Here is a 20,092-nt window from a genome sequence, read left to right on the forward strand (position 1 = left end):
TTATTCACAGGGGAAGGTCACACAATAGTTTTTCTTTCCCCGGGTGTTGCCAACCCATCATACACCACTATTATCTTATATCTGCTCTGCCAACACTTGAAATTGGTACTACGGAGAAGGGGCGACCATCTCACAGCCCATAACTGATTATCATGCAAAGTCTGGCAAAAAAAAAAATGCTTTTAAGGCTGGTCATAAGATATGCAATTCATACAGTATTTTTTTTATTTTTACTTGCATTTTTTTAAATTTAATTATGAGTATTTTTCATATATATTTTTTCACAACAAGTATTGTACACAATCACTGCTGTCTTCAGGCTTTATGATGTTCTTTCTATTTTCTTCAGGTTTACGTGGATGCCGTTCACAGAATGCAGGACAATCTGAGGTCTCTTTAGTGGCTCATTTCCGGGGTCTGTACTCAGCTCGAATTTTGATAACGTGAGAGCGATGGCGACTTTCATCTCATTCATAGCAAAGTTCTGTCCTATGCAGTTTCTGATTGGATACAATATTAAGGTTTAAGTTTAATTGAAGGTGACACCACCACCTACCAGATCCCTACCTGCAGCTCTTAGATACTTCCCAGCTTCCTCTGCTATCTCTATGACAGTGTTTCCCAACCAGTGTGCCTCCTGCTGTTGCAAAACTACAACCCCCCGCATGCCTGGACAGCAGTTGATTGGGAAACACTGAGGCTGAGGCTGTTTTCACAGATTGCATTTTTTTCTACTGCATTTTTATGTTTTTCTGGTGATAGTCTTCAAATTTTGGCAAAAAAAAGTGCTATTTTACCACAGTTTTTGGAATCACTGTAAAATGTGTAATTTTTATCATCATTATAGAAAATTGCAACAGAAACAGCCAAAATCGATAAAAATTTTAAAAATGCTGTAAAAATTCAACATGTGAACACAGCCTAAGCATTATAGGTCGAATCACCTTTGCCTTATGGAAAATCTTATGGCAATATTTCTCAATAAACACACTGTGAATTTGAAAATGCATGAAAACTACTTGTAATGTGAATTAACACCAATGAGTTCACCTAGGTGACCTCCAGCACTAGCAGCTTAAAAACAGTGGCGTCTCCAGCATTTATATTTAGGGGGGGCACATGGGGGGCTAGTGACAAAAGTGGGGGGGGGGGCAATTTTAAAACGTGTGTGCGTGTATATATATATATATATATATATATATATATATATATATATAGTAGCGTGCACCTGTAGGCCAGGTCCATATAATAGTTTGGTTTCAACTAAAGTGCTGGCTGACTTATTCTTTGTCTGTATTGCACATACGGGGGAGTGGCTACCTCCATGTTGGCCTTGCACCCCACCCACCTCTATCAGGTGTGTATATAAGATGTCTTGGATGTTCCAGACCCTGCCATGCTTACTGAATTGTTCACACAGAGGCATATTCACAGTGTAGGGTCCGTCCCAATGAGGCTACCTTATCGCGGTGGGACGGTCCAAGCTATTTGACCGCCGGCGGAGACAAATTTGCGAGCTAAGTGCCTCACTATTTCATAGTTTCACATTTGCATCTATTACACCATAGCTGTATAGCTCTCCATGTTTTATCTGCATATTCATGTTTCATCTATATCTTTGTGCTGGCAGTGTGCTGCTGTATTCTTCTGTTGCTGTATATATGTATATATATATATATATATACATACACACATATATATATATATATATATATATATACACACAATGATTTTTTTTTCCGTTTTTGCCATAGATTTTTGGTAAAAATTACTGATGTCATTATAAAGTAGAATTGGTGGCGCAAAAAATAAGCCATAATATGGATTTTTAGGTGCAAAATTGAAAGGGTTATGATTTTTAAAAGGTGAGGAGGAAAAAACAAAAGTGTAAAAACGGAAAAACGCTCGGTCCATAAAGCGTTAAAACTTTTGGACACTACCATCAACTTTGATAGCGGCATCTAAAGGGTTAATGTCGGACATCAGCCTGATTGGTGATGTCTGGCATTAGCCGAGGGTTCTAGCTAATGATTTATACAACACAGTGGGAGCAGGGACTGTGCGTACACATACGCCTTGTGTCCTTAGGTCTCATTTACACGAATATTTTACGCTGCGGATCCCCTGACAATGGACCCTACAGTGCTGCCTCCATCTGTACCTGCTCAAAACAGCAATCCTCCGCTACGAGCAGACACACTTTGATGTGTATACTCGCACACATCGCGGCTCCTCTCGGCCTAGCTCAGAGAGCAGGAGCGGCCATTATGTGCGCGAGTATACACATCAAAGCGTGCCTGCTCGTAGTGGTGGATTGCCGTTATGAGCAGGCACATATGGAGGCAGCACTGTAGGGTTCATTGTCGGTGGATCTGCAGCATAAAATACACTGTGGATCCACCCCTGAATGAGCCCTTAGGGTACGTTCAACGTACAGGATCTGCTGTATATTTTCTGCTGCTGATTTTGCTACCTATTGAAGCTAATGGGTTGCAAAATCAGCTGCACAAAATATGCAGCAAAAATATGCAGCAGATCCTGTACATGTGAATGTACCCTTGAAGGGTTAATGATAAACTAGCAGTGTGTTCACATGTTGTCCTTCCAGTGGGGTCATTTTCCCTCCTCCAGTGTCCACAGGTCTCCAACAGGTCACATTAACAGAACAATTTATGGAAAAATCGCGGCAAAAATTGCACTGTTTTACCGCAATTTACGAAAAATCATGGTAAAAGCGCGCAATTTTTGCCGCGATTTTTCCCAAAAATTGTTGTGATAATGTGGCCTGTTGGTGACCCGTGGATACTGGAGGAGGGAAAGTGACCCCTCTGGACTGCTACCATACACATGACCCAGCCCCGGGTTATACTGCTGATCAGGGGGGAGAGAGGCAGGACACGGGGACCTCACATGAAGCGGCCGCTCTGCTGTGTGACCTGTCAGCTCTCGGCCCCGTCCTCTCCTGTGCTGGGGGCAGAGCCATCAATGTATCAGGAAATCCCTATTTATTTTAAATTGGGGGGGCCCAAGGGGGGGCACGGCCTGATCTAAGGGGGGCCATGGCCCCCTCTGGCCCCCCCTAGCGATGCCACTGCTTAAAAAGTACCAATCACGATCTAAACTTTCCCTAATCCCCCTCCCCATCTGTCCCGGACTTTGACAAAGTCTATCCCTGAATTTATTTTGCTTTAAAACCCCCTAAAAATACATTTTCTATGCTCTTCAGGTAGTGCAGTTGTAAGCAGAGAGCAGGGGAGGTTGTCATAGCAACGGCAAGTCCGGAGAGCAGTGCATATATAATTAGCCATGTGGAAAGTGGACAGAGGGGAGATGAACTGAGAAAAAGAGAAGAGGGAATGTATCCTCTTTGTTTGATCCCTGCTTGTGTATGAGCTGAGTGTTCTCCCTCCCGCCTGCCTGTCTGACAGGCTGGGAGCTGCACTAAGCTGATTTCAGACTCACTCACTGAGTCCGAAATGCTTGCTGACAGGATTGCTAGGGAGACCCCTAGTGGAGAAGTTTTTAAAGTAAAAAAAACAAAAACATGAAAGGAGGAAAACATTTTTAATAAAAGCAATTAAAAAGTTGTTCAGTATGGCTTTATCTTTAATATGTAAAAGGTACACTTTAAAGGGGAAACATTTTTTTTTAATTAACTGGTGCCAGAAAGTTAAACAGATTTATAAATTACTTCTATTAAAAAATCTTAATCCTTCCAGTACTTATCAGCTGCTGTTCTTTATTAATTTATTTTCTGTCTGACCACAGTGCTCTCTGCTGACACCTCTGTACATTTTAGGAACTGTCCGAGGCAGGATAGATTTGCTTTGGGGATCTGGCAGTTCCTAAAATGGACAGAGGTGTCAGCAGAGAGCACTATGGTCAGACAGACAGGAAATTAAAAAAGAAAAGAACTTCCTCTGGTACATACAGCAGATGATAAGTACAGGAAGGGTTAAGATTTTCAAATATAAGTAATTTACAAATCTGTTTAACTTTCTGGCACTAGTTGATTAAAAAAAAAAAAAAAAAAGTTTAAAGAGTACCCCTTTAATCAAATGACCAGATGGAGTGAATGAGGCATGCTGAAATTTTTCTACATGTATAGTATGTTTTATATCTTGAAGATAAGATCAGAGCTTTACCTTGGTCCAGTGGAGAATGAAACATGCATATGTGAATGTCTCTTTGATGCATTCTCGGGTAAAAACCTCAGTGGATCAAAAACCTAAAATCATAAAAGTAGAAACCCATAAACCCAGGTGAAAAAATAATTGTTTTAAAATGCAAAATAATGGGGCCCATCCCCATGTTTAAAGAGTATATACAACAATATACACCCTGTTCCAAATTATTATGCACAATCTATTTAAGTGTCACAAAGATTAAATATTTTGTTTTTCAGTTTAACTCATGGATGGCATTGTGTCTCTTTTGATCACTGAAAACAATCAACCGACACCTGTGATAATTAGATTTCCTGGTGAGACCAATATAAGGAAAAACTACTAAAGGGGAGTGTTCCACATTATTAAGCAGACACCATTTTCAAGCAATATGGGGAAGAAAAAGGATCTCTCTGCTGCCAAAGAGGGTAAAATAGTTCAATGCCTTGGACAAGGTATGAAAACATTAGATGTTTCACGAAAACATGATCATCACACTATTAAGAGATTTGTGGCTGATTCAGAGCACAGACGGTTTTGTGCAGATAAATGCAAATTGAGGAAGATTTTTGCCAGATCCATGCATCGAATCAAAAAGCAGCTTCTAAAATACCATTACATAACAGCAAACAGATATTTGAAGCTGCTGGTGCCTCTGGAGTCCCACGGACATCAAGGTGTAGAGTCCTCCAGAGTCTTGCAACTGTGCATAAACCTTCTATTCGGCCACCACTAACCAATACTCACAAGCAGAAAAAGCTGCATTGGGCAGAAAAATACATGAAGACTAATTTTCAAACAGTCCTGTTCACTGATGAGTGTTGTGCAACCCTGGATGGTCCAGATGGATGGAGTAGTGGATGGTTGGTGGATGGCCACCCTGTTCCAACAAGGCTGTGAAAGCAGCATTTTTTGGTCTGGAATCATGGGAAGAGAGCTCAGCCCCTTTAGGGTCCCCGAAGGTGTAAAGATGACCAATGCAAAGTATGTGGAGTTTCTGACTGACCACATTCTTCCCTGGTACAGAAGGAAGAACTATGCTTTCCGTAATAAAATCATCTTCATGCATGACTATGCACCATCTCATGCTACAAAGAATACCTCTGCATCAATGGCTGCTATGAGGATAAAAGGAGAGAAAGTCATGGTGTGGCCTCCATCCCCCCCTGATCTCAATCCTATTGAGAACCTTTGGAGCATCCTCAAGCAAAAGATGTATGAGGCTGGGAGGCAGTTTACATCCAAACAGCAGCTCTGGGAGGCTATTCTGACATCTTGCAAACAAATTCAAGCAGAAACTGTCCTAAAACTCACAAGTTCAATGAATGCAAGACTTGTGAAGCTGCTATCAAATAAGGGGTCCTTTGTTAAAATGTAACGTGACCTGTTAAAATGTTTAAAAAGTTAAAATGTTTTTAAAAGTTTGACTGAAACGGCTTTTGATTTTAGTAAATATGCTGCAAACACAACAAATGACAATTTTCAGTTCTTTACAACCTATAAAGTGTTTTGAAACTTGCTATGCATTATAAGTTTTTATGTAAAAAAAAAAAATACTGTTATCATTAGGAGGTTTGTTCAATAAAATTTGAATTGTATTCTTAATAATTGATAACATGAGAATTATGCTGACTGTTATTTACATCAATTATTTAGGTAAATGAGAAAAAATATCAATTGCATAATATTTGGAACAGGGTGTAAGGCTGGGTTCCCACTACGTTTTCTCCCACACGGGAGCGCATACGGCAACCTCGCGCTCCCGTATGTCATTCATATCAATGAGCCGGCCGGAGTGAAACGTTCGGTACGCTCGGCTCATTTTTGCGCTGTATGCGCTTTTACAACCGGTCCTAAAATCGTGGTTGCCCACAGTTTTAGGTCCGGGGAAAAACGCATACGGGACAAAAATGAGCTGACTGGACCGAACGTTTCACTCCGGCCGGCTCATTGATATGAATGACATACGGGAGCGCGAGGTTTTAGCTCCCCCCTGCCGTATGCGCTCCCATATGGGAGAAAACATAGTGGGAACCCAGCCTAATAGAGGAATCTGAATACCGGGAAAGTCATCATGCAAAGTAAATCCAGTAGCACAGGAGTGCAAGAAAAAAAAACTATTAAAACTTAACATTTGTCAGATATGCATAAAACATTTATAATTCTAAAAGGTCCTAGTCAAATGAACCAACATAAATGGCAAAAATGTGTCACACCAGAGCAAACAAGATATGCAGATGTACTGTTACGCTATGTTAACAAAGGAAACAAATTTGCGGATTGTCTGCACGGAAAACATGGGAGGCCATTTTGCAAATTTGCATGTTCTGCTGGTGCTAAGACCGCTCAGAAATGCACCATCTCCATAGATAGCAATGCATTTCCGAGCCGAATCTGCAGAAACAATGGACATACATGTTCATTGTTTCTGTGGAAGTTGAAATCGGATTCCTGCAGCAGAAATTCCACCGGGTGTGTTAAAAGCAATGGGAATCTACTGCAGCGGAATTTCTGAGCTGAATATTTCCATGAAATTCTGCTTGGAAATTCCGCCATGTGAGCATAGCCTGGGAAATAACTCAGATATTTGTCCCAAAATACTATATGGTATGATGTCAAAGAAATACTGAATTTCAATTTGCCAACAAGAATGTCACATTAGGGCACAATCATAAGAGGATGACACACAGACAAAAATGTATAGATATATGTCCTAATGTGACCTCTACTAATTCGTAACACATCCCACCCCCATTACATCCTGGGGTTCATCAGGGGACCAACATATTGCACCATTAATTGGCATACACTAATAAAGAGAACTTAAAGTGTACCTGTCATTTGTGAAAACTTTTTATATAATGTAGATAATACAATTATATGTATATATGTCATGTACATTGGTTAAAAAATGTGTTTATATTTTTGGGTGAAAAAGTGCTGTCCCTGCAGCTATTGCCTGTGTCTCCATTTGGATTCTAAACACAGGAACTGAGGGCAGGACAAGCAGGGCTCTGTACAGGCTCTTGACTTGTCAATCACCCTGCTGTGTGAGCCGGGTGCTTGTCACAGAGCCTCAGTGTACAGAGCCCTGCTTGTCCTCAGTGTACAGAGCCCTGCTTGTCCTCAGTGTACAAAATCCTGCTTGTCCTCAGTGTACAGATTCCTGCTTGTCCTCAGTGTACAGAGCCCCGCTTGTCCTCAGTGCACAGAGCCCTGCTTGTCCTCACTGTACAGAGCCCTGCTTGTCCTCAGTGTACAGAGCCATGCTTGTCCTCATTGTACAGAGCCCTGCTTGTCCTCAGTGTACAGAGCCCTGCTTGTCCTCAGTGCACAGAGCCCTGCTTGTCCTCAGTGTACAGAGCCCTGCTTGTCCTCAGTGCACAGAGCCCTGCTTGTCCTCAGTGTACAGAGCCCCGCTTGTCCTCAGTGCACAGAGCCCTGCTTTTCCTCAATGTACAGAGCCCTGCTTGTCTACCCACACTTCCTGAACCCCAAGAGTTGTCCAAGATAGGTGGCAGCTGGTGAAGCACAAGGGAAATAAGCAGGAGTGGCTAGCTGACACTAGAGAGGGTATTAGCACAGCACAGCAGAGTACAGAGTAGCAGGGCTGAAATGGTGTTATAGCAGTCTGTGGAACAACAAAGCTGAGCAGCTCAAATGCAGTCAGGTGTTGCAGATTAGATGAAAGTTCAGTGGTGGTCGACAATCTGGGTCATTCCCTGGAGAATCAAGCAGATACCTGGGATCAGGCAGAACAGGTGTGGCTCCTATGGGACACACCGGAAACTGTTGCAGCAGTCTGGAGCGTACAGCGAGGCTGTTGAGCTGCATGTACAGCAAGGTACTTGGTAAGCAGCGGTACATGCCTCGCGCAGGCCGACTCAAACTTCCGACTTTACAAGGACTGCCACAGTGTAAAACCATAATGGAATGATTTAAATCTCTTCTGTGTAGGTTTCACTTCTAGTTTTTGTTTAGTAACATTTATGCAAAATGCTGACCAAAACACTATGGGGGGGGGGTATGTATGAAGGATTCTACACAGTTTTTTTGACTGATTTGTCGCAATTTTCTTTATATGTTACTTTTTGCGACAATCAGTTGCACCAAATGGTTTAGAACATTATCAGTGATTTGACGGTGTAAGTCGTGATTTCAGTTAAAATCATGCCTTGGTGTAAAATTTGTCAATCACAACTTTTTGGTTTGGCGCAATTTTGGGCACAATCATGCTCATTAAGTCACAAACTTACATCAAGAAAAAAAAAAGTAGCTACAACAATAGAAGGTAAAACATTCAAACATCGACAAACCAAAGTGTGTTACAAACGTTTGTTTACATTAAAATATTTTGTGTTTCCTCCAAAAAATAATAATGTAGCAGTTGCACAAAGAAATATATTTTTTTTAGTTTAAATAAAATGTTTTACACAATAATTTTTTTTTAATAAGTTTTAGGAACGTCACATAACTGTGAATTTTTTATATACATTTTTAAACATACAAAAAGGACCTAGCTGTGTAAGATTTACATTTGTGAACCTGGTAAAATTCAAAGGTCAGATTCAACACTTTTCAGCTGCTGCCACACAGCCAAAGATTTTTGCCTGGAATTCTGGGGCAGGAGTTTGTGCCTTTTGTAGGGCTGCATTTGTGCCAAAGTTACAACCTTGCGTGCAACAATTGATTTAGTTTTGGCGCAACTGCACTCCAATTGACACAAAAAAAAATCACACATTGCAACACCATTATTCATACATACCCCCCTATATGTGAACATGTCCAACTGTCTGTATTTTTATCTGCCTAGCTATCTATTCAACCTCTAAGTCCCATGACATGCCAAACTGCTTTAAACTTGATGACTAGGGACAACTTTAGCGGAGATACCCACATCTGAGGCCACTATACACACTAGAAAACAGTCATCCGACCCCATCGACTGTGTTTGGCAGCGTCCCAATTCTTGAGAAGGATTGGGCATGTTGAATTTCATCTGGCCAATCCTTTTGATCCGAAGGAGTAGTCTGGCAGCTGTCGGCTGAACGAATGTTTAATAAAAGGGGTTATCCATCATAAGGTGACTTTAGTACGTACCAGCCAGACAGTAGTGGACATGCTTAGGAAGCATCTGTGCTTGTCTTGGGACTAAATGACTGTGTTGTGAGTCCACCATAACAATGTTGCTTTCTTTTTGTGAAATGGCTATTTCCTGTTTGAGTTCCCTTCCTCCAACTACAAGTCCCAGGATTGCTTATTTGTAAGAATGCTTGGACTGGGGGGAAAATGTGTGCAAGTGGGTAAGTAACTGGCTCAGTGATAGGAAACAGAGGGTGGTTATTAATGGTACTTATTCTGATTGGGTGACTGTTACTAGTGGGGTACCACAGGGGTCAGACTTGGGTCCTGTTCTATTTAATATATTTATTAAGTACCTTGTAGAGGGGTTGAATAGTAAAGGAACAATCTTTGCAAAGGATACAAAGCGGTAAACACTATAGAGGACAGTGCACTATTATAAATGGATCTGGATAGGTTGGAGGTTTGGGCTGAGAAGTGGCAGATGAGGTTCAACACTGATAAATATAAGGTAATACACATGGGGAAGAAAAATCCGGGCTGGGATTATGTATTAACCCCTTAAGGACTCAGGGTTTTTCCGTTTTTGCACTTTCGTTTTTTCCTCCTTACCTTTTAAAAATCATAACCCTTTCAATTTTCCACCTAAAAATCCATATTATGGCTTATTTTTTGCGACACCAATTCTACTTTGCAGTGACATCAGTCATTTTACCCAAAAATTCACGACGAAACGGAAAAAAAAATCATTGTGCGACAAAATCGAAGAAAAAATGCCATTTTGTAACTTTTGGGGGTTTCCGTTTCTACGCAGTGCATATTTAGGTAAAAGTGACACCTTATCCTTATTCTGTAGGTCCATATGGATAAAATGATCCCCTACTTATATAGGTTTGATTTTGTCGTACTTCTGGAAAAAATCATAACTACATGCAGGAAAATGTATAAGTTTAAAAATGTCCTCTTCTGACCCCTATAACTTTTTTTATTTTTCCACGTACTGGGCGGTTTGAGGGCTCATTTTTTGCGCCGTGATCTGAAGTTTTTATCGGTGTGATTTTTGTTTTGATCGGACTTTTTCATCACTTTTTATTCATTTTTTAATGGTATAAAAAGTGACCAAAATACGCTTTTTTGGACTTTGGAATTTTTTTTTATAGTTCGGACATTTACGCACACGGCGATACCACATATGTTTATTTTTATTTTTATTTACACTTTTATTTTTTTTTATGGGAAAAGGGGGGAGATTCAAACTTTTATTAGGGAAGGGGTTGAATGACCTTTATTAACACTTTTTTTTTTACTTTTTTTTTGCATTGTTATAGGTCCCATAGGGACCTATAACACTGCACACACTGATCTCCTATGCTGATCACTGGCGTGTATTAACACGCCTGTGATCAGCGTTATCGGCGCTTGACTGCTGCTGCCTGGATCTCAGGAACGGAGCAGTCATTCGTCGATCGGACACCAAGGAGGCAGGTAAGGGCCCTCCCGGTGTCCTGCAAGCTGTTCGGGACGCCGCGATTTCACCGCGGCGGTCCCGAACAGCCCGACTGACTAGCCGGGATACGTTCACTTTCGCTTTAGAAGCGGCGGCTTTGACCGCCGCTTCTAAAGGGTTAATACCGCACATCGCCTCGATCGGCGATGTGTGGTATTAGCCCCGGGTCCCGGCCGTTGATGAGCACCGGGACCGACGCGATGTGATGCGGGGTCGCAGCGCAACCCCGCTTCATATCGGGGGAGCCAGCGCAGGACGTAAATATACGTCCTGCGTCGTTAAAGGGTTAAATGGGAGAACACTTGGGACGACTGACGTGGAAAAAGATTTGGGAGTCTTAGTTAATAGTAAATTTATCTATAGTGACCAGTGTCGGGCAGCTGCTGGCAAGGCTAATAAAATCATGGGGTGCATCAATAGGGGCATAGATGCCCAAGACAAGGAAATAATTCTACCGCTGTACAAATCACTAGTCAGACCACACATAGAATACTGTGTACAGTACTAGTCAGACCACACATAGAATACTGTGCACAGGACTAGTCAGACCACACATAGAATACTGTGTACAGTACTGGTCAGACCACACATAGAATACTGTGTACAGTACTGGTCAGACCACACATAGAATACTGTGTACAGTACTGGGCACCAGTGTACAAGAAAGATATGGTGGAGCTGGAGAGGGTTCAAAGACGGGCAACCAGGGTATTACGGGGAATGGGAGGACTACAGTACCCAGAAAGATTATCAGAATTAGGGTTATTTAGTTTAGAAAAAAAGAAGGCTTAGGGGAGACCTAATAACTATGTATAAATATATCAGGGGACAGTACAGAGATCTCTCCATGATCTATTTATACCCAGGACTGTATATATAACAAGAGGGCATCCTCTACGTCTAGAGGAAAGAAGGTTTCTACACCAGCACAGACGGGGGTTCTTTACTGTAAGAGCAGTAAGACTGTGGAATTCTCTGCCTGAAGAGGTGGTCATGGTTAACTCTGCAAAAGAATTAAAAAGGGGTCTGGATGCATTTTTTGGAGAATAATAACATTACAGGTTATGGATTCTAGATCTATAGGGACAGAACATTGATCCAGGGATTTAGTCTGATGTCATTTTTGGAGTCGGGAAGGAATTTTTACCTCAAGTATGAGGGTTTTTTGCCTTCCTCTGGATCAACTCAGTAGGGACTCATTGGGATTAAAGGTTGAACTTGATGGACTCTGGTCTTTTTTCAACCTTATGAACTGTGTTACTATGTTACAAAGTGTGAGGTCACTTTTCTCCTCCCACACATTAACATTGCATGCACTGAGCTTGAAACTACAATTCCTTGCAGCCCTGTGGAGAATGATCTCCATCCTACCAAGTGAAGCACAGACAGGCTCCCTTTCAACACCTGACAAGATATTCCCATTAGTTCTGCAACATAAATGTCTCTGTAGACTTCACTTACCTCAGGGTTATCCCACATTCTTGGACATCTGTTCAGGCAATATATACTGATCAAGACAGTTGTACCTGCAACAATACAACATTTAGGAGGAATCTATAATAGTTTAGTACAAAATATTAACCTCTAGAGTTCATTTTTGCTATTACATTTTTCTCCTCGAATTTTGACCTTTAACTCTTTTAATTTTGCAACTACAGACCCATATGGGGCTTGTTTTGTGCAGGACAAATTGTACTTTGTAATGACATCACTCATATTACCACAAAATCTATGGTAAAGCCAATACCAAATATGTTTATTTTTGTTTGAGACAAGGGGGTGATTTATTTAAGTAAGGGGCTTTTTCACTATTTTGTAGCCCCTATAGGGGACTATTACATGCAATAGCTAGATCCCTGGTGTAGCCTAGCAAGCTGTCAATACGCTGAACCTGTTTATGAAGGGACTGTGCCTCTGAGTGAGAACCTGCAAAGCTGAGTGCCTCATACAAAGTAACAGGATTGGAAGAAAACTGCTCTTGTGTCGGTTTCCCCCTCTTTGTATGTCAGGGTCCACATTTATTTTGCTTGTTTTCATTGTTTGGGTTTACATATTGTTTCATTTTTTTAAGCACTGTCACTGACCTTTTGGTAGGCTCCGCCCATCAACAAATGTGATTGGTTCTTTAATTTCACGGCCCACTATTGGTACAGGTGAGTAGAGACGCATGCCTTCCTTAATACACATGGTGGTGTATGGCAGCTTAGTCAGGTCTTCCCTTGGAACACAAAATAATAATATTCTTATTAAAGGGGTACTCCGCCAGAAAACATCTTATCCCCTATCTGCCAGACCCCCCTCCATTCATGTCTATGGGAAGAGGGGTGACGTCCCGAACACGGAAGCTCCAATCTTCCATGTTACGGACACTGCTACTGCCGACCGGAGATAGGGGATAAGATGTTTTTCAGCAGAGTACCCCTTTAAAGAGTACCTGTCATCAAATCACCTTTTCTAAACTAACTCAGGCTTTGTTCCCTAACTACTCCTAACACCCCTCTTGCTGTTAAAAAAAAAAATGTTCAGAGCTTTAAAAAGCTGTCTATCTTACCTTTCTTCTTGCTCACATAGTGCAATCTCCCAGCAGGAGAAAGTGGATGTTCCCCAGCAGGCATGACATCACTGAAGCCTGCTGGGGGACCACTTCTGCTTTCACATTGTTGCAGTGCTGTGATGAATAGAAGACCTCCAGCTCTGTGCAGCAACTTTCAGTCTGTATATCTTTCAGTGAGGCTCTTTGCAGCTTTCAGTCTGTGCAGCTTTTAGTCTGTGCAGCTGTCAGTGCAGAGATACACTTCCTGAGTTTGGTCTCCTGCCCTTACTAGCAGGAGAACAAAATCTGAGATTTTGACCAGACAGAATGTGTTCTGGCCTAGAAGGGGTTATCCACCATTTAGTACGTACATGGTAGGCAGTAATGGACATGCTTGGTGGGCAAAAGTATACAGCAGAAAAGAAGAAAAATTTGTTTATGGAAGCCAATTACAAAAGTTATTTATTTGGCATAAGGAATCAAATATAAAAAATCATGTTTAATGACATTGCTCATTTAAACTTTACTTGCTATGATATCAAATGACACCCACGAGGGGCCATAAGCAGCAGTCTATGTGTGAGAGGGGGGTCATAAGCAGCAGTATATGTCAGAAGGACAATAAGGGACAATAAGGGACAATCTCTGTGAATGTGTGTGGAGGGTGGGGGGTTGTGATTGACAGTGTTTGTAATAAGAGAGCGTGGGATCTGAATTAATGTTAAAAAGGAAAGAAGACATCACCTGTAAGTCGCTGGACATCTGTGACTAATAGAGTTCTAATATCACGATAATACAAAAACGGTTTAGGGTCCATATTGTTTTGTTAGGATTCTGGCATGGTGTCTGTTGTCTGTTGTTGTCTCCAGCCACCACATGGCATACTTACTCTGCTGCGCATGTCGCCCATCTTCTCTGTGCTCTTAGCAGTGACCAGCTTCCTGTTACCGCGCTCTGCTGCTCGATTCTAGGACTCCTAGCATGCCACTCTGTACATTGCCCTACTAAGCCCTGCTCTGCTCAACCTTTCTTAAAGGGCTACTCCGCTGAAAATTTTTTTTTTTTTAAAGAACGTTAAACAGATTCGTAAATTACTTCTATTTAAAAATCTGAATACTTCCAGTACTTATCAGCTGCTGTATGCTCCACATGAATTTCTTTTCTGTCTGACCATAGTGCTCTCTGCTGACACCTCTGCTTATGTCAGGAACTGTCCAGAGCAGGAGAAAATCCCCATAGTAAATCTATGCTGCTCTCGACAGTTCCTAATATGCACAGAGGTGTCAGCAGAGAGCACTGTGGTCATATAGAAAAGAAATGTAAAAAAGAAAAGATCTTTCTCTGTAGTATACAGCCACTGATAAGTACTGAAAGGATTAGTAATTTACAAATCTGTTTAACTTTCTGGCACCCCATTTGATTAAAAGAAATAAAAATAAAAAAGAGTACCCCTTTAAGAAGTATTTCTCCTGTATTTGACCTTTCTGCTGTCTGCCATGACCTGTGTTAGTGACCTGGCTCTGAATGATCTCCACCAGGCCTTGACCTACAGCTACTACAACTAAATCTCTGCCACATCCTTCAGTGCTACACATTGGCCCTCATTTACTTAGGAAAACGGGTTGTAAGTCTATCTTGCTTTCTTACCCGACTGCTTTTTTCCCCTGGTATTTATTATTATGTCGCATCCTGTTTGTCGCATGTGGGTTTTGTTGGTTTTGGTTTCCAACTCCTCTGAGTTGTCGGGAAAAAATCCACAACAATTTAACAAATTTGGGTTGGAAACCTTTAAAAATACGTGGGAAAGCTCAGAAATGTCGGGTTACGCCCCTTTTTCGGGTTTGGGAGAATCTACATCGGGTCCGTCGGGAAAAAATGTTGCATCGTGTCACAGACTGGCGCACGATGTCTGCGACATGGCGCAGACAAAGATGCGCCAAAAAAACCCGACAAAACAAGTCGGGTTTAGAATAGTAAATGAGGGCCTATATCCACATCAGCAGCTGCCATCAGTGACCATGCCAAGGGCAGCATCCTCAGAGTTTCCTGCCACAGAAGTTCACAGACTGAAGGTAAAGGCCAGAGGCTTCTGAGACCCCATTCCTTGATGTGGTTCTATTCTACACTACTGCTGCACTGAGGATCCACAGCAAAAACACACAGACCTGTACAATAGGTTCTTACCACTCGACTGTGGTCCGTTCGCCCAAGACCTCTCTGACCTCCTTCCGGCATTTCTCCTGGTGCTCAGGATATTTAGCCAAACAGTACAAGGTCCAGGAGATGGCGCTGGCCGTGGTATCATGACCACCAAGCATAAATGTGTCCACCTCTGCCCGCAGATCTTCATCAGACAATGCCCGACCATTTTCATCCTGACGTTTGAATAGTATTTGAAGGAAATTCAAGATTAAAAAAACATTACGGCCCAGATTTATCAACAGCGTGAGGGGAAAAGTGGAGCAGCTAACAAGCTCTGGTAAAGTGAAACCTGAGCTGTGATTGGTTGCTATGAAAAAATCACCCCACTTTTTCTCTCACACAGTTTGATAAATATGGGTCTATATTTTTATTTATGAGAAAAGACAATGGGTCGTGTCAGGTATTTTAGCTTAGCCCTGTTCACTTGAATGGTACAGAGCTGTACTACAAGCACCTGTTATTCTAGGTATAATCTTTCAGAGGTAAAGCTCCTGGGCTCCAATGCAATATCTATAAGGGGGCCCTGAAAAAAGGGTATTTGGTCCTCTCAGGCCATGTTCATACAGCCGGAAATGTGAGGAAAATACGGGTCGATATTCCGCACATTTGCTTGATTCAGCGGCACTAGGACCGCTCGGAAAAGCTCCGCCTTCATAGAAAGCACTGAATTTCCGAGCAGAATACTCGGACACAGTAATGGGTGGATCTGCCATGTGCACTGTGCTGCAGAATCCCATTGAAATCAATGCAGTGGAATTTACTAGCAGAATATTCCAAAAGAATTCTGCTCGGAAATTCGGACCTGTAAACATAGCCTCAGCCACCAAGAGCTAGATGCAACCGCTACCACCAGGCCCCCTGTAGCTACACCCCTGGACACATGACAAATTGTACATGAATTGGTCCAGTACCTTGGCATATAACAGGATATCCAGAAGATCCAAACGTCTCTTCTGTTTGATTTTTTCGAGCTCCGTCTCCTCCTTTAGTGATTCTTTCCTCAGTTTGATGACTTTATCTATGGGGTACAAAAGTAATGTGATTAATATTCAGTGAATATTTTCAGAGATTTTGGCAAAACTTCCCAGGGTTTATGCGTCAAGATGTACAATAAAACTGCACTATTTATATGTTTACTACTACATTTCTTTTCAAGGGTTATCCAACATAAGGTGACTTTAGTAATTAAGTGTCATACAGTAATAGACATGTTAGCAAGAATCTGTGCTTGTGTTGGTGGTAAATGGCCGTGTCCTTTGTTCCCCATCATGCTCCTCACTTGTTTTTGGGAACTGGCTATGTCGTATCTCTGTGGCCTCCCTTAGACTACAATTCCCAGAATCCTTTGTTTCAGATAACTTTTTTCCCTCCCACACACCAGTCGCCCCACCCACTGCAGTACAGCCACACTCCCTTTGATCACATGACTTTCCCAACATCACCTGACAAACAAGCTGTGGATCTGTGTGATGATGAATGCATACACATTTGCGCCGGTAAAGTCATCAGGGGGCTGACTTCGCATACAACAGACAGAGCAAGCAGCCAAGCCCCCTTTCAGCACCTGACTTGTGATGCACTGTCTTGGGCTGCACAACAAGTTGGGAAAGGTTGGAGAGAACACTCATTTTGTAGGCTGGAAAAAAATTAACTTCCAGGAAAAAGAAAGACAAATTTGATACCAGCCACCAAACTAGACTAACTTTGCTGCCCTTGTCTTACATTCAAAGAACCAAAAATCCTGGACTACCTCATTAAAACCAAGTTACACTTTACTATATTACTGTATGGATTTTTCTGTTACCAAAATAAATCAGAAATTTAAGTTATCATAGAAAAATTGTGTAAAAAAAAAAATCGTGATTCTGACCTGTGTGTTGATGCGCTATCCTCAGTGCTCTACGGAATCGGAATCCGTGTGGACTCATGTGGAAAATAAAATCACTGTGATATGGAAAGCAGCGGGTCCTAAGTTCCACCAGGTGGGAGAGTTCATACACAGCTTTGACGTATTCATTTTCACTGCAAAAAAGAAAATGATTAATCATGTCATATGGGGTACAGTACCTGATATGGCCACTTCGGTTTTTTGACAGTGGGAAGACTTGTGCCAGTTCTCACCATGCAAGTGGGCTGGGACAACTATCTCCACGGGCCCCATAGAGGCAGTATGGAATGTCTCTGTGGTATGTTTACCCTTGATAACAACCAACCTGTTATTCTGGCAGTCGCTCTGGTAACTGAAGGTACAATTCATAATGATGTCCAGGGTCATGAGGCTGACATGATGCAAAAGCTCCACTGGGTTCTTATCTGAGAACAGTCTCTCCCATTTTTCCTAAACAAAGTTTAAGAAATCAATTTGCAAAGTTGGGAACCTCTGTTTTCTACTTGCTGTTTTACCCTAGATGGATTTTTTGTCTCCTTACCAGCATGACATTAACACAGTCGGACATCACTCTGACATACGGCTTCAGAACATCATAATGGAATGCCGGAGTTAACAGTTTTCGGTGCTGGAGCCATTTCTGTCCTGACAGTATCAGCAGACCGTTCCCTGAATGACATAACAGCAGCAGATATGTAAGAATTGGGCTTTTGCATCAACCAGGGCATGTTACTGGGACAAGGAGCATTCACTATAATTGCTTATATGGTCATTGTCATTTCAAACAACTGTTGATAACAATGGCAGTCTAACTCTTGGCGCTGAACAACGCCGTGGAGAATGTGGAAAATGGAGAATGGAGTCCAGCTCAGTTGCAAGTAAAATCCAATTTATTAGCAGACAAATGCAGGAACACAAGAGGTTACGCGTTTCAAGAGCTACAAGCGCTCTTAGTCATACACCATATACAAAGGAAACATGGGTATATATAAGTGGAGCAATGACAATTGATCACAGGTGATGGTATCAGATGCCATTAACTTCTTACACACCTTTCAACATGATCAAAAGAAAGGAGACATCTCACAATATATGTTACAAAACAGGCAATAAAAACCTTTAAAAATTATGAGCGTTAAAAGATGAGTAAAAAACCAAAGTCTGGATGTATGCTGAATAAGAAGAACAAGGGGTATATAGATATTTGTAGTGTAAATCATATATACTGTACACCTAAATTATACAAAAAATATATAAGTAAATCACTGGAGCACCACCAAAAAACACTGAAAACATACGAATATAGGAGGATGACTATGTATCTCAAGTAATATAGATAAAAGAAGGAGGGTGATATGTATCACCAGACAAATACAGATTCACAAAAAGTACAAAAATAAATGGATATAGATATCCTACATGAATACAATAGTTTAAGAGAAAATGTAATTGGTGATCATAATAGGTCCAGGGGGCTTTCTAGAAAATAAATCCAAAATTAAATACCGTAATGAAGAATTACATCTTGACGTTTATTTAAGCCCAATGGAACACAGGTAGAAAGCTTGAGAATCCAGAAAATGTCCCGGTTCAAAAGCTTTTGCCTGTGATCACCATCTCTTTTAGAAGGGTTGACACGTTCTATAGCAGTGCAATGAAGGGATGAAAAACTACCGTCATGTACCTCAGCACAATGTTTGGAAACTGATGAAATATTTCTAGATAGGAAGTGAGGTATGTCAGACAGGTGTTTACGCAATCTCACTTTCAGTGCATTTGTTGTACATCCAAGATATTGTAAACGGCATGTCGTACACGATATCAGGTAAACTACATAAGTAGTATTACAGTTACAATATTGTTTAATAGAAAAAGATTCGTTAGTCGAGAAAGACATAAAGGACCTGGTAACGTGCATGACAGAACAACAAATGCACCGATTGTGTCCACATCTGTATGATCCTGGGTAAGATAGCCAGGTAGAAGGTGTTGTGCGGGTACTCAGAAATAAACTAGGCAAGACTTTCTGACCGATCGTGGGTGCTCGTCTAGCTATACACTTGTACCCTGACTTTCTTACACTCTGGAATAAAGGATCTGACAGAACCATATGCACGCGTGTGTTAATGATTTTGCAAATGGATGAAAAGTCTGTACTGTATGATGTGGAAAAAAATGACAGGTGAAGGATCAGTTGCTCGGTTACTCATATTCCTACGGGAGCCATGCAGTAAATCAGATCAATTCCTCTGCAGGGCTATACGTGTGGCCCTATCCAGAGACCATATAGGGTAGTCTCTGGATAACATTTGTCTGCTAATAAATTGGATTTTACTTGCAACTGAGCTGGACTCCATTCTCCATTTTCTACAACTGTTGATAACCTATGCAATTCCTAACATTCATGTAAATCACTTCATTTATCAAAAAGGACTCCTTACACCAGAAAAAAAAACAGCTCAACAGCTCTAAAGGCTTGGCCACTAGTCCCCTGCACTCTGCTGTCCACTGCTTGTTGTTAGGTTCAAAATGTCTCTAGAAACGGCCTCAGCAAGATGAATTACAGGAAGTGGGGATGTGGCTCAGCCATGTGTTCTGTACTGGAGGGAGGAGAAGGAGAAAGAGACTGTGTACCTGCATCAATAAGTGTCCAGAGAATCTGCACTGTTTATGCAAGGTAAACCAAGGCTTTTATCTCATATCAGTGCTTTCTA

At 41.5% G+C, this 20,092-nt stretch overlaps 1 protein-coding gene across 2 annotated transcripts in view; it reads right to left on the reverse strand.

The window, feature by feature from the left end:
• Positions 1-216: 216 nt before the first annotated feature.
• The window catches only part of LOC130283267 (cytochrome P450 4A6-like), a 33,381-nt gene continuing 13,505 nt past the window's right edge, over positions 217-20,092 (reverse strand). The window contains exons 5-13 of one of the 2 annotated variants that reach the window (XM_056532497.1): positions 17,920-18,047; positions 17,704-17,828; positions 17,361-17,512; positions 16,402-16,508; positions 15,473-15,663; positions 12,840-12,973; positions 12,217-12,281; positions 4,146-4,228; positions 217-500 (exon numbers count right to left, since the gene is read on the reverse strand). In XM_056532497.1, coding sequence (XP_056388472.1) covers positions 323-500; positions 4,146-4,228; positions 12,217-12,281; positions 12,840-12,973; positions 15,473-15,663; positions 16,402-16,508; positions 17,361-17,512; positions 17,704-17,828; positions 17,920-18,047 — 1,163 coding nt within the window. In that variant the 3' untranslated portion in view covers positions 217-322. The remainder of the gene's footprint in view (positions 501-4,145; positions 4,229-12,216; positions 12,282-12,839; positions 12,974-15,472; positions 15,664-16,401; positions 16,509-17,360; positions 17,513-17,703; positions 17,829-17,919; positions 18,048-20,092) is intronic. The other variant, XM_056532499.1, reaches the window with a different exon arrangement.

The sequence above is a fragment of the Hyla sarda genome, chromosome 7 (genome assembly GCF_029499605.1).
Source record: "Hyla sarda isolate aHylSar1 chromosome 7, aHylSar1.hap1, whole genome shotgun sequence".
Lineage (NCBI taxonomy): Eukaryota > Metazoa > Chordata > Amphibia > Anura > Hylidae > Hyla > Hyla sarda.